At 42.3% G+C, this 12,862-nt stretch overlaps 1 protein-coding gene across 4 annotated transcripts in view; it reads right to left on the bottom strand.

Moving 5' to 3' along the window:
- Positions 1-8,736, bottom strand: part of nfix (nuclear factor I X) — a 210,039-nt gene extending 201,303 nt beyond the window's left edge. For all 4 annotated transcript variants that reach the window (XM_023348391.1, XM_023348393.1, XM_023348396.1 and 1 more), the window contains exon 1: positions 8,650-8,736. In XM_023348391.1, the coding sequence (XP_023204159.1) occupies positions 8,650-8,652 (3 nt within the window). In that variant the 5' untranslated portion in view covers positions 8,653-8,736. The remainder of the gene's footprint in view (positions 1-8,649) is intronic.
- Positions 8,737-12,862: the final 4,126 nt, after the last annotated feature.

The raw sequence follows: 12,862 nt of genomic DNA, 5'->3' as shown, positions 1-12,862 counted from the left end.
TGAAGTCTGTTTTACTGAAGTGAATCCATCACTCTCGGCTCTGACTGTGCATCCAAACAGACTGCGCTACAGAAATTGTCATCAACGCTATAAGGGCCGTCGCTCTTCTGCTGTCTTTTTATTAGCCTCCTTCATCTTGTCTCAAGATCGGCCACAGTTGATGAATAACTTTTAAAGTCGATCCTGTTATTTCCGTAAACCGAGTGCTGCTGTGTGACGTCAATCTTCTTCTTCTAGGTGTTCAAAAGAAGAAAAACAAGAGATTTCAGCAAAATTTGAAATTGACAGAACTAACGTTGCCTTAGTTGTCAAGTCACTGTGAGAAATCAAATTATTATTGCTCCTTCAGGAGTCCCAGAGTTCCTACATTTTTACGTGTTTTGTCTGTGCACACAAAAATAACACTTTTGCTAACAAGATCATTTGGATTTGGATAAAAAGGATAATGGTACCTCAAAGGGTCGTCCAATGGCAAATCTAATTAAAATGAGGTGACTGATACTGGTTAGGATGTCAAACCTTGAGGCCTCAGTCTACCAGTTTTTCTGCCTGACTTTCTTGACTTTCATTTGTTGCTTAAAGGAAATGTGAGCAAAATAAAAACAAAAAAACTTCTATAATTAAATTTCCATTGGCAGATTTATCTTTCTAATCGAGGAAGCTGTACCATCAGTTAGCATTCCCTCCATCGTCCAAATATGGTCATTTCCTTATTCACGAAAAAGGCAGAGGACAAAGCAAAATGACTAAGGTGCACCAATAAGTTTTATGGTGAACAGAATCAGTAGATTTTTCAGCTTGACCGGCTCTGACCTTTCATTCAGCATGTCGGAGAAGAGAAGAATAAGCACCGGAAGGATCCATAAAAAAATAGCTCCAAAGCAAATCATGCATGAAATCTAATGTAACTCCACATTTTGAAACTTGATCCAGAGATAAATCAGTACTTAATACAGACTTTGCAAAAGATAAACACTAACCTCAGAAAACAAGAGAGGTACACCTTACTCTGAACACATGTTGAAACATGTAACTATTGGCAAGAGCCGCGATGCCTCACAAAACTATTCCTAAACATTTTCCCCATTCTGTCACATTCCAACCACAAACTTTTGATTTATTGTGTGGGGATTTACATGCTGAAACTTTTGCCGGTTCTTCCTTCCAAAGTAGCCCAAACACAGTTAAAATGGACAGTGAGCATTTTGCAAACACCAATTTTCCGGTCATGCAATGGATTCTCAATTAGATTTATGTCTGGACTGTCAGTTGGCAATTCCAACACTTGAATATGTGATGCCATTTAATTCAAGCTTGTAGGATAAGTAACACCTAAAGGTTGAAGGATGCTAGTCCATGAGCAATGCAGTCTGAGGCCGCTGACCTAAACCATGCAATTGTAGCTCTGGCTGCGTGTGTAGGGTCAACGTCCTGATAGAAGGTGACAATCTTCTCCAGTCTGAAGTCTTTTGCTGGCAGGTTTTCTTTTAGGATTGCCCTGTATTTAGCTCCATCAATCTTCTGATCAACTCTGACCAGCTTCCTCTTCCCTGTGGAAGAAAAGTATCCTAATAGAGTCATGATGCCACAGCCACAGATGGTGTGTTCAGAACGATACGCAGCATTGCTTTTCTTCAGCACATCTCCATTCTTGAATAGTGACCAGGTTTGTTGAGCAGACGACCACTAGTTGTCCAGTTGACAGATTCTCGTACCTGAGCTGTTGATCTCTGCAGGACCTCCTGAGGTAGCTCGTGTTTTTCCGTAGCGTTTCCATTTCCGGACCATGGAACAACAGCTTCTTGTAATATGCTCAAATCGAGGGTTGTTATTTTGGAGTCGAGACTCCACAACTTGTTGCAATCCAGCCGCTCGTTTACACGACAGAAGTGACCGGAGTCTCTCACACCGGCACATTTTGAAATCAGGTCTCAAGAGTGTGAAGTACTTCACAGGAGCGAAAAGGCACATGCGCAGGACACATGACTGTTGGGTTTATTCTACGTCTGCAGATAACTATAAAACAATGGTGGATTCTCCTACATTGCGCTACTTAACCTGTTTGTTTTAAAACAACTTCTGCTAAGTAATATATGCGTCACATTAGCACTTTGCTCATCGGAGTGCTAATCTCCAATGAACGACATTAGCATTCTAAAGCTAATTGGGGAATTGGGTTACTATTTACAATGTGGTAGAAGCTAAGGGTCAAAAGCGCATTAGCGCTCAACGACATGCTAAAATCACAGCGCCATCTGGCTTGACACGACGTCTATAGCTGACTCAAGGTGTCTTGGTGGTGCCGTCTGAACGTGGAACTCTTCCCCAAACAACATCCGAAAATACCAGCAGTTTCCAGGCAGCGGTCTCATGTAAACACACCCTAAGAAACCTCTGAAGTCTTCACAGAACAACAGGAAGAGTTCAAGGGCTGTGAAAGCTTTAGAAAGCAGCTGTATTTTAGGACATTGCCACGGAATTTGTTGGGATTCTGCAGGTTGAGGAATCAAATCAAGTCAAAACGAGTTACTTCTCAATAGCCTGTGGCGACTGCAGGAGGGATTTTTTTTTTGAATAAGAAACTGACCTGCACAGCACCTTTTCTCAACAGCGCCTGTTCGGTTTTCCTCCGACAACCAGAAACACAATAAGTCAGATCTGGAGAGGAGGGCTCGGTGCCGAGGGCTGGCTCGCTTTCAAATGGATTAATTGGAACACATATACATAATTCCCGCCTTTCCCTGTCTCGCTTATTGTCTTCACCGCACCGAAACACAAGGACAGAAACCACCTGGGTCTCCACATTTCTGATGCGTGCAGGAGAGGCGGGTATCTTCACAGTCGCTGATTAACAGCCTTCTCATTACTCCGCCATACCATCCTAACCATTAGCAGCATCGACAAGACCGACGGTTTCTAGAGCATCAGAGGCTTTCCTCCGCCGGGGAAGATAACCGACCCGAGTCCCGTTACATTCAGCCCTTAATTGTATCCTCGTTTTTCACCTGGTAACGAGCTAACAGACCTGTGCAGATGTGGCAGGCACATCAAAGAGTAGGAGGGCTGGGGAGGGTGGCGGGTGGGGGGGGGGGACTTGTTTGTAGAAGAAAAAAAATGTGCTGGAGAATATGAAAGGGGAAATTTACGTTGTGTGAGTCCAAGCCAGCGTCACCTCAGGGAGAAATGCTGGAAAAATGTGATATTTTACACCTGCATCTCAGGAGGTGCAGAATATGAGGAGACATGGTGGGAGGGGTGGGGCTGCGGGTGCAGTAATTAGAAGAGTGTGTGTATGTGCGTGTGTGTGCTTCACACGGATCTGTTTGTAGGTTTTCGGGGCTCGCCACCGGTTGTTTCTTTTTCCAGCATTCGGGTTGGTACCATCCATTCGCTGCTGTGTTATTAAGAATGCTAAACCCGGTTCCGAATGCTCGGAAAACAGCTGAAAATGGAACAAATATGCTAATGTTTAGGGGGGTTTTTTGCCCAGCGATAAATAGCTGGCAAGCTCTGTTTAATGAATAATGCTATCGGCTCTCCTTCCTAATTAAAGCCTAAAAAGAGGAGAGCAAACGGAGGAAATGCACGTGTTGTTGTGATTTTTCAACCCGGTTTTATGTAAGAAGACACCAACGCCTTCACAAATTAAGTTGACAACGTTAACACACAGCAGAATGCAGTCAAATGCGCCTTAACCAATTCATCTGAGAAATGAATAACAAGAATGATGCATAATCAAAAGTAATATTAAAAAAGTTAAGATGTCGTGTGATTGGACTGAGTTTGAGCCGTATAAAGTAAGACTAAATGTTTCATTTACTAAAAGTGTAGGATTGCTACAGCACCTAGATTCGAACCAAAAATGTTCTGCCTGTCTTTCAGTTCGTACACATTATGGCTTTAACAAGATCTCCTGTCTGTAGCATTAAAACGCCACAGCAGGTCCTGGAGAGATCGCCTGGGTAAGAAACGGGCACATCTCAGGACGCCCTGCAGTTTGCTCATGTGGAGTTGAAGTTCAAGATGACTTCCTTCTACAAGCCCACTGTCATCTGGGCTAAGCAGGCAGCACTGAGAGGATCATCTCCTTTTGATTTCATTCGCTTTGTCAGAAACTCCAGAAGACACAGGCGGACGCCTCAACAATCACCTGGATCTATGACTGCCTCACAAACAGACCACAGTTTGTGAGGCTGAAGGACTGTGGGTCTAACCAGGTGGTCAGTAACACAGGAGCACCACATGGGGCTGTCCTCTTACCGTGACTCGTCATTTCGTACACTTCAGACTTCTGGGACAAAACAGACTCCTGTCATCTGCAGAAATACTCAGATGACTCTGCAGCTGTTGGGTGAATCAGAGATGGACAAGAGGCTGAGTGCAGGGATCTGGTGGAGCGCTTTGTGGGAACAATCATCTCACTTTGAATGTAAGCAAAACAAAGGAGATGATTGTCGATTTCAAAAGAAGGGTTAGATCAAAGCCTACTTCCATCACGGGTGAAGAAGTGGAGGTGGCTGAGGAATATAAATACCTCGGTGTTCATCTGGACAACAGACTGGACTGGAGACGCAACAGTGAAGCCGTTTATAAGAAGGGACAGAGCAGACTGTACTACCTGAGGAAGCTAAGATCATTTAAGGTTTGCAGCAAGATGCTGCAGATCTTCTGTTAGTCTGTTGTTGAGAGCGTCACCTCTTCGTCCGTCATCTGTTGGGGCAGCAGCATCAGAACCAGGGACATAAAAAGGCTCATCCACCCGATAAAGAAGGCTGGTTCTGTTCTGGGGACGACTGTGGAACCTCTGGAGAATTTTACATAAAATCAAGACAATTATAGACAATCCCGAGCTTCTTCTTGAGACTGTCTAGAAAAACAGAAGATTCTGTTTTTCTAGAAAGAGGCTCCTTCAGACCTGCTACAGGAGAACCTTCTTACTGACAGCTATCAGCGTCTACAACAACTCTTTGTAACAACAACATATCTAATTTTTCCTTTGGGATCAAAAAAGTATTTTTGAATGGAACTGAAAAATCTCTGGGCTTGATTTCTTCAAATAATTACATTCAAGTGAACAAAACTTCGCTGAATTCTTTCAGGCCAAGTCACAAATAAGACAAATAACTTGTGGCTCTCTAAAATACCCCTCATGAATCCTGTCCAATCCAACAACTAGAGATTGCTTTGCAAGCTTCATAGGAATTTTGTCATCGTATTAACCTATAAACTTCATCAAGGGTGACTTCCAAATGAAATCCAAAAAAAACCCAGTTGATTATCTCAAAACCAATCAGCCTTACAAGGCGGTCTGATCTCACCATCCTGAGATTTGTGCCGTTTGAGCTTATATCAGACTTTCCATCTTTAAGCTACACGCCACATAAGCTATTCCAGCCGGCTTTGGGCCTTATTTATTTTTCCAAGGAGACGTCGGGGCCAGGACAAACAGAACGGCATCATATTCTGTATATACAGTGAGGGATGACATCACAGGCAGCAAAACGGCCAAAACCGAGACACACATGACTGAAAAAAACCTCCAGCCTGAGCATCATATGGACTACTATCCACACACACACACCCCCACGAACACACACACACACACACACACACGCACATTGAATATCACTTTTCAAGAAACCTACAGGATTAGTTATGTATTTTTCTGTTTTATCTTGTATTAAAGGCAAACTCAACATAGGCGCGTCATTTACCTCGATGTTTAAAAGAGAATAAACCAAATCCAAGGTCTAATTTATGTACATTGGCGACTTAAAAGATCATAACTCCCTCTGATGGTTTACAGAAACCACTTTCTGTTTACCTTGTGGCAGTTACAAAGACAACATCGAGAACTTGCTAATGTCTCGGATAACGATCCCGTATGCAGACATGGGTCGGACCTTCGTCATCAGGGGGAAAATGGATTCATCTCGACACCGACTGACAGGTTTCCTCCAGCGCATCTCTGACTAAACCGACGTACAGCTGGAATGTTTTGGCACAACTTCACCACGCAAGGTGTCTGCAAAAAAAAATAAAATTATAATAATAAAATTACTAAATAAAGAGGAACTGGAAGTAGGAGAACAACAATTGGAGATGATCCCATGTGAGGCCTGTCCTGAATTCTGTATCGTTTTTAACTGATGAGCTTTCTTGGGCGACTGCCACGCCAAGCGAGGATGCTCATAAACAAATAATTATTCATCCTAATAATCTTCCATATTCATGTGCAAATAAGATCCCTCCCTGGTATCGCAGCGGCTTCAAGGTTGTATGTGGGAGGTTCCTCTAACTACTGCCTGACTCGACTCATTTCATGCCAGGAACGAGTCCGTCTGAGGGTCAAGGATATGTTCTGGCCAGATATGAGAGTTTTGCCTGAGCAGAGTTTTTTTTTTTTTTACTAATAAATGGAAAAGCAAAAAGGACGTTCTCTGAATATTTGAATATCTGCTCACAATGTATCCTATAAAACAGAATATTAAGAAGAAAACTATTTTATAAAACACCCTTTAAATAGTTTATTTTTTGTCACATTCCAATTATAAACTTTAATGTATTATATGTGACAGACCACACAACATAGTATTATTTGTCTTTTTTCAGACATTACTAGGGACGCATTATTTTAAAGAGGCAGTATAAGCACATAGTGCAATTTTATACCACAATCAAGTAATTATCTCACCTTCAGTTGATATAATATTCTGTATATATCAAATAAGAAGTGAAAAGAAATTTTACCTCGTACTCCAGCACTTCTAGTGTTAAAGCCATGAAATTGGGCCTCTGTCTCTTTAAAAACTCCTGGTCTGAAACTCTGCCATCAGGAAGTCACCAAAGCATCGCGCCTCGGTTAACCCTTTAATAACGTTTTTATTTTTACCAGCGTTGCACTGAGAAGTAGCTAGCATAACGAGCTCAGCAGGTGCAGCCGGTGTTTGCTAATTGCTGCTGGCTAGTCTGAAGGAGCTGAGCGGGTGAGTTGTTGGCGAGCGACTGGGAAGCTGCAGCTCCAAGGAGGAGCTTCGCCTTAACGGCGTAGCTAGCTTCAACAAGTCTGAATGGTTGCCACAGGAGATTAAAGGATTTCTCAAACATGCGTGGCAGAATCAAAGTAACAGGCGTTCTTGATGAGGGAATAACATTATAACATGACGTATATCTAAAAAATAAGCTGATTTTAAATAATACTGACCTCTTAAAATATCACTCTGATACCCTTGAAAGGAACCCACAAACTAGCCTAGCGTACGCGTGTTCCTTGAATCAATGTTTGTTAGAGAGAATGAGTGAACAAACAGCAATATGAGGAGCAAGAAACGCAACAGACAGGTAACATGATGGGTTATATGGAGTTAGGGAATAAAACTGTATCTGCTTTGAACATCTAAGAAAACTCTGTTCAGTTCGATGTCGGAAAAATGGCAAGAGACACAATCAGTCGCCTTCCTAAACCACAGGACAATTGTTGAAACCTGGCCCCTTATGGATGATAATAAGATGACCAACACAGAACGTTCTGGCCTTCACGCAAAACGCTGTGGAAGAGAACTAGCAACAAACATCATCCTGAACACACAATCCCCATAGTGGAACACGGTAATGGCAGAAACAAAGATTTTCCTCAGCATGGACAGGAAAGCCGGTCAGAGTTGATGGGAAGTTTTGGCTGAAAACCTGTTTGATAAAATCATCACCCAAGACCAGGAAGCTCAGTTTACCGCAAGGCAACCAACCTGAAACATACAGCAATGGCTTAGAGCAAAGTATATTTATGAGTTAGAGTGACCCAGTCAAAGTCCAGACCTAAATTTGATTAAGAATCTGTTTGCAAGACGGGGAAGTTGATGTTTGTAGGCGCTTTCTATCCAAACTGACTGAACTTTAATGATTTTTTACAACTAAGTCTCAGCGCTACAGACCTGCAGCTGTGACTGATTATGATTTTTATTGGCAAAATCAAAAAATTTGCAAAGCCTTTGTTTTCCTTACATTTCACAATTATCCACTACTTTGTGTCAGTTTATTCCCAATTAAAACTCATTTAAGTGAATTGATAAAAATAGAAGTTCAGGCTGTGTGAACTTTACTGTCCATGAATCTTAAGTAAGTTTTCGAAATGTATGACAAAAAATAAATACATAAATAAAAATAAAAACCATTATGCCAGGTGCCGGTCTCTGACAGGTACAAAAAAAAATAAAAAATGTCCCAAGCGCTGTGCGTAATTACGCGCAAGTCAAACTGGCGCAGGGCAGAATAGCCCATCTTTTATCATTGTAACCTCAGCCCATCTTTCCTCACTCTGCATGACACGCAATAGTGCGCTTCATATGTATGTATGGCTATAAATAGCGCAGACTGTCTCGCTTCTAGGACTCCTCTAATGAGAGGAGTCAGGTTCTCAGTGTGGATGAAGCAGCTCTGGGTGGGCTGCTTGGACACTGATTTGGGAAAAAGTTCGGAAATCGTAAAAAAAAAAAAAAAAACCCATTCAGTTTTGCATGATGATGATGCTGCTGGGGGTGGAGGGCCGGGGGCTTGGCACACAGGAATGATCTGGGTTTTTATATTTCAAAATTGTAAAAGTACAATAAAGTGCAGAAAAATTAGCAGATTATTAGTTTACACAGCACGTACCATTGTGGTGTGGGGAAATGTGCCAACACTCTCAAAGAGCCATTTTCCACTTTCCAAAGTTCAGCTTCCAGAAAAAAAAGAGTGGGGGGGGGGCGGAAAGGTGGGAGATAGAAACGTGCCTGGTTCTTGTTGGGCCTAATGCTCGGCCTGCTGCCCGGTAAACATTCTACAATGCTGGGGGAGTCTGCGGGTCAACTTCCCCCCCCTCCTCCTCTCGTTACTTATCCGAACCGGCTTTCTTCGTCCGGAGAGTTTCTTTCTGCTCGCTTTCAGCTCCTCTGTTTTCCTGTCACATTCCAACTCCCAGCTGAGCGCGATGATCGAACCTCTGTCGGTCCCCCGGCAGCGGAAAGCAGCGACCGCCGACCCGGCCGCCGTGACGAGCCCCGAGGCGGTGGAGGCGGACAGTAAGTAGCCTTCTCTCTCTCTCTCTCTCTCTCTCTCTCTCTCTCTCTGTCTCTCTCTCCGCGCTCACTCGATCAGCTGTTGCTCCTGCAGATTCGGACGCTTTTCTCTCCCTTCATGCACGGACTCAATCCCTCGGCTTTTTCCTTCCTTTTTGTGTGTGCGCGCGCGCTGATCTGAAAGCGTGCAGTTCTTCCTCCACCTGTTCCCTCAGCGTCCGCGCGCAGACCGAACTCCCCGTCCCGAAATCGTAGACATCGGAGCGGAGCGGGCTCGCAGCCTGTTACCAGTCGACGGAGACGTGACCGCGGCGTGTGAGTGACACCGAGCAGCTGAAATCGAGTAAACAAAGTGCAGGAAAGTAAAGGGGGGGGGGAGATAGAGGGGGGTGACGGGAAACACGGCGCGGCTGCACGCACGCAGCCAACCAGGGGGAAGGAAAGAGGGAGCGTTGCGGTATGTCCCGCGGCCGGAGAAGCGGAGCGGCGCTGCGGGCGTGGAGGAGAGCAGAGGAGAGGAGGCTGGTGAATTATTAATAACCGCAGCGGTCCGCAGTCTGTCGCGTTCAGTGAGTAAGCAGGGCGGCAGCTGGGGGTTTAGAGGAATTAAATACGGGCTCAGAGTAAACCGTGGACGCAGGGGATTAGAGGCTCTCACCGGCTACAGTGTAGGGGCAGCTCGGGGCTCGACGGCGGGGGGAGGAAGGGAGGGAGGGAGGGAGCGGAGTCGGAGGTTGTAGGAGAAATGGTTTTCTTTTGCAAACCTGAGCAAACTAACTTCTAACATAAAGAGCCGCTGAGCTGAGCGGATCAACCCTCTGAGCTGAAACAAAAAAAACCCAATTTATTTCATGTTTTGTTCAATAAACTTGGGTGGAAATGTGAAGTTCACAGCTAAAACACGCAAAATTCCAAGTATATATCATATATTATATATATACTTTTTCACTCATTCAACTAAATCAATAAAATTTACGGATTTTTAAAATGGAACAGTTTTTTTTTTTTTTTTTTACCAAACCTCGATGAAATGTTTATTTTTTTTTAAAATATATTCTTCATTCAACATTTTCCCCTGCAGGGTTGAGATGCTTATACCATAAAAATGAAATTTGGAGAATATTAAATATTAACGTATTGAATTATTCAAGTCCCACATTGGCTTGTTTTTGGAACAAAACTCACCTGACATTTTTCATTAGCCAATTAGCGGCTGTTCTGCGATGCACGATACACGACGCCCAACAGCAGATCGGCCAGGCTGATATGTTTATGTGGCTGATATTATAATAAATTAGTACATCAAAAAATAGTGTCGCTAAGAAGAGCCACGTGACTGTTGGTCATCATTTTCCCCCCAAACGATAAACTTTGACTTGCTAACAAGCAGGTTTTAGCGGTGGTTGTCAGGGTTATGAGCAACATACCTCCTTTGTAGAATGAGGTTAAAATGTTTGTTGCTAAATTATTAACCTTTTTAACCATAAACCAATTCTTTATTTTTGTTTCGTTTGATATGAATGGATGAAACGGCTTGCTAGCAAGTTTTGACTTTAGCCCCCTAGCGGACACCGTGAAGCTAAACTGGGCCGAACCAACAACCATCCTGGCTGGATTTGTTAGCAAGATTAAATCATCGTGGTTTGAACTGAACCACACCACTACGTGTACTAATGTGCCTGAATCATTATTTATTTATTTATTATTGTACTGGGAAACGTTAACACCGTCCAAAATGTATTTTTCAGCGCAGATAACGCGCATCTTCATCGTTAATTGAACGTTTTACAGGTGGCCTTTTGCACATTTCCGGTCATTTGCTTAACCTTGGCAAGAAAAAAAAAAGCACATTCAGCTGACTTGATTATATAACATATTTTAATAATTTGAGCGTTTATTTAAAATGGTTTTTTTTTTTTGATTCATTTAGGCTTTTTTTTTTTTTTTTTTTTTTTTTTTTGCAGCATCTTACATGCAGCCATCCCTGCAAAGTCATACTGCGGGGCCCAAGAGTCCATCCGAGCTAAATCCGAACCAAACAGCCCCGCCTCGTTCCAACCATGTGTTTCATTTGGTCACGAATAAAGCGAGCAGTCTGGGCAAGAAGTTAAGAGGCGCAAATATGCTGGTGTATGCGCAGGTGCGCGACTCCTGGCAGGAGAACAGCGCCTCTGGTAAAACACGATATTAATTCATCACAAAAAGCCAAAAAAAAAAAAAAAAAAGTAGCTGGGGAAATCAGGAAGAATTTCCGCAGAGATAAAGCTACCGTCCATGCTGTATGCATGAATAAATCACCTAAATCGAAGCATTCGGGGTTTTTTTTCTTTCTTCTCCCTTTACCTTTTATGGAAAATACAGCACTTTTTACGCACGTGCGCAACCGCCGACGTCACATAGCAACAGTGACGAGTAAAGTGGATTCCTGCTGCCGCCAGGTTTACTGAAACAGCAAAATAAAACTGAACATAAAGAAATAAAAATATATTTTTCTTTGCAAACGTTATATAAACAAATAAATATTGTCAGGCATATGATTTATTTGTATACCAAACAGCATATATGCATGAACATGAAACATAAAACAGGTTTTGTATTATTAATATCAACAAATTACTAATAAATTATTTAATGGCGTTTTTTCCCCCCTTGTTTTATTCATCTTTATATGGCAAACCTAAATGTTTGAAGCTGATTCCAAGCAGGGGTTTTTTTGTTGTTGTTTTTTGTTTCCAATATAATTTTAACAACATATGAGCCTAACAAATGACAGTAAACATATTTAGAAACACATTTTCATGACTATATTTTTGATGCTTCAAAAAAAAAAAAAAACACCACAACGCCACCCTAACACTTTGTTTAGGCATGAAGTGTAAAAAAAAACACACATAAAAACACATTGATTTAATAAAATAAAATAAAAATTATACAGTTCGATTCTGTGGAGGAAAAAAACAGTTAGTATTTTCTAATACGAAATATTCACTTGATTTATTTTAGGACTCAGACTTTCAGTATTTCCACATCTGTTTATCTGAATGCGTTTGCTGCAGTCCAGGTATTTCGTCGCTCTCGGCTGCTCTGATTTGCAGCTATTTTTACGAGACGCAATGAATAATTCAGGTTAGTAAATATTAATGTGTGTGTGTGTGTGTGTGTGAGGGCGTGGGGCCTTCCCTTTCCGCTGCAGTGTGCGGCCTGCAGCTGCGGGGCCTCTGTGGGAGAAAACAAGCTGGCTCGCGCCTTTGCGCTCCTAATGAGCTCTGTGTGCGGCCCGCCATGTTGCTGCCCGCCACGAGCCGCAGTTTCTCGTTTTGAAACGAGGCGATCTAGCATTTCGTCTTTTTGTTATTCCAAAAGCACAACGATAAAATAAAAAATAAAAAAAAAGCTGGAGAAACGTGGCGCATGTCTGACCTCATTCTGGAACTCTGGTTTACGCACCGATCGCACACTTCCTTCTTCTTTTTTTTACTACTATTATTATTATTATTTATTATTATTATTTTTTTCTGTTAGTCTCGTTTTCTGCGTGTTTGTATTGACCGTTTGTTTGCCAACTGCGCCACTTTTTGCCTTTTTGTTTTGTTTCTGCAACTGACAAGACCAGTAACTCTTGGAACAAATTGGATCAAACTCATTTTTGGAACTGATTCACCGAAACTGATTTTAGAAGAACGCATGCAATTTATTCGGTGTAGATTTGAATGAATATTTTTGTGTAAAAAAAAAGAAAAAAAAAAAAAAGTACTTCCTGAACTAACTGAAAAGTTTCTATGGTTTGTGTCAGAAAATGTCCCTGAAAT

This window comes from Xiphophorus maculatus, chromosome 16, assembly GCF_002775205.1.
Source record: "Xiphophorus maculatus strain JP 163 A chromosome 16, X_maculatus-5.0-male, whole genome shotgun sequence".
Classification (NCBI taxonomy): Eukaryota; Metazoa; Chordata; class Actinopteri; order Cyprinodontiformes; family Poeciliidae; genus Xiphophorus; species Xiphophorus maculatus.
Note: the sequence above shows the minus strand (reverse complement) of the source record. Positions and strands in the feature narration are given on the sequence as shown.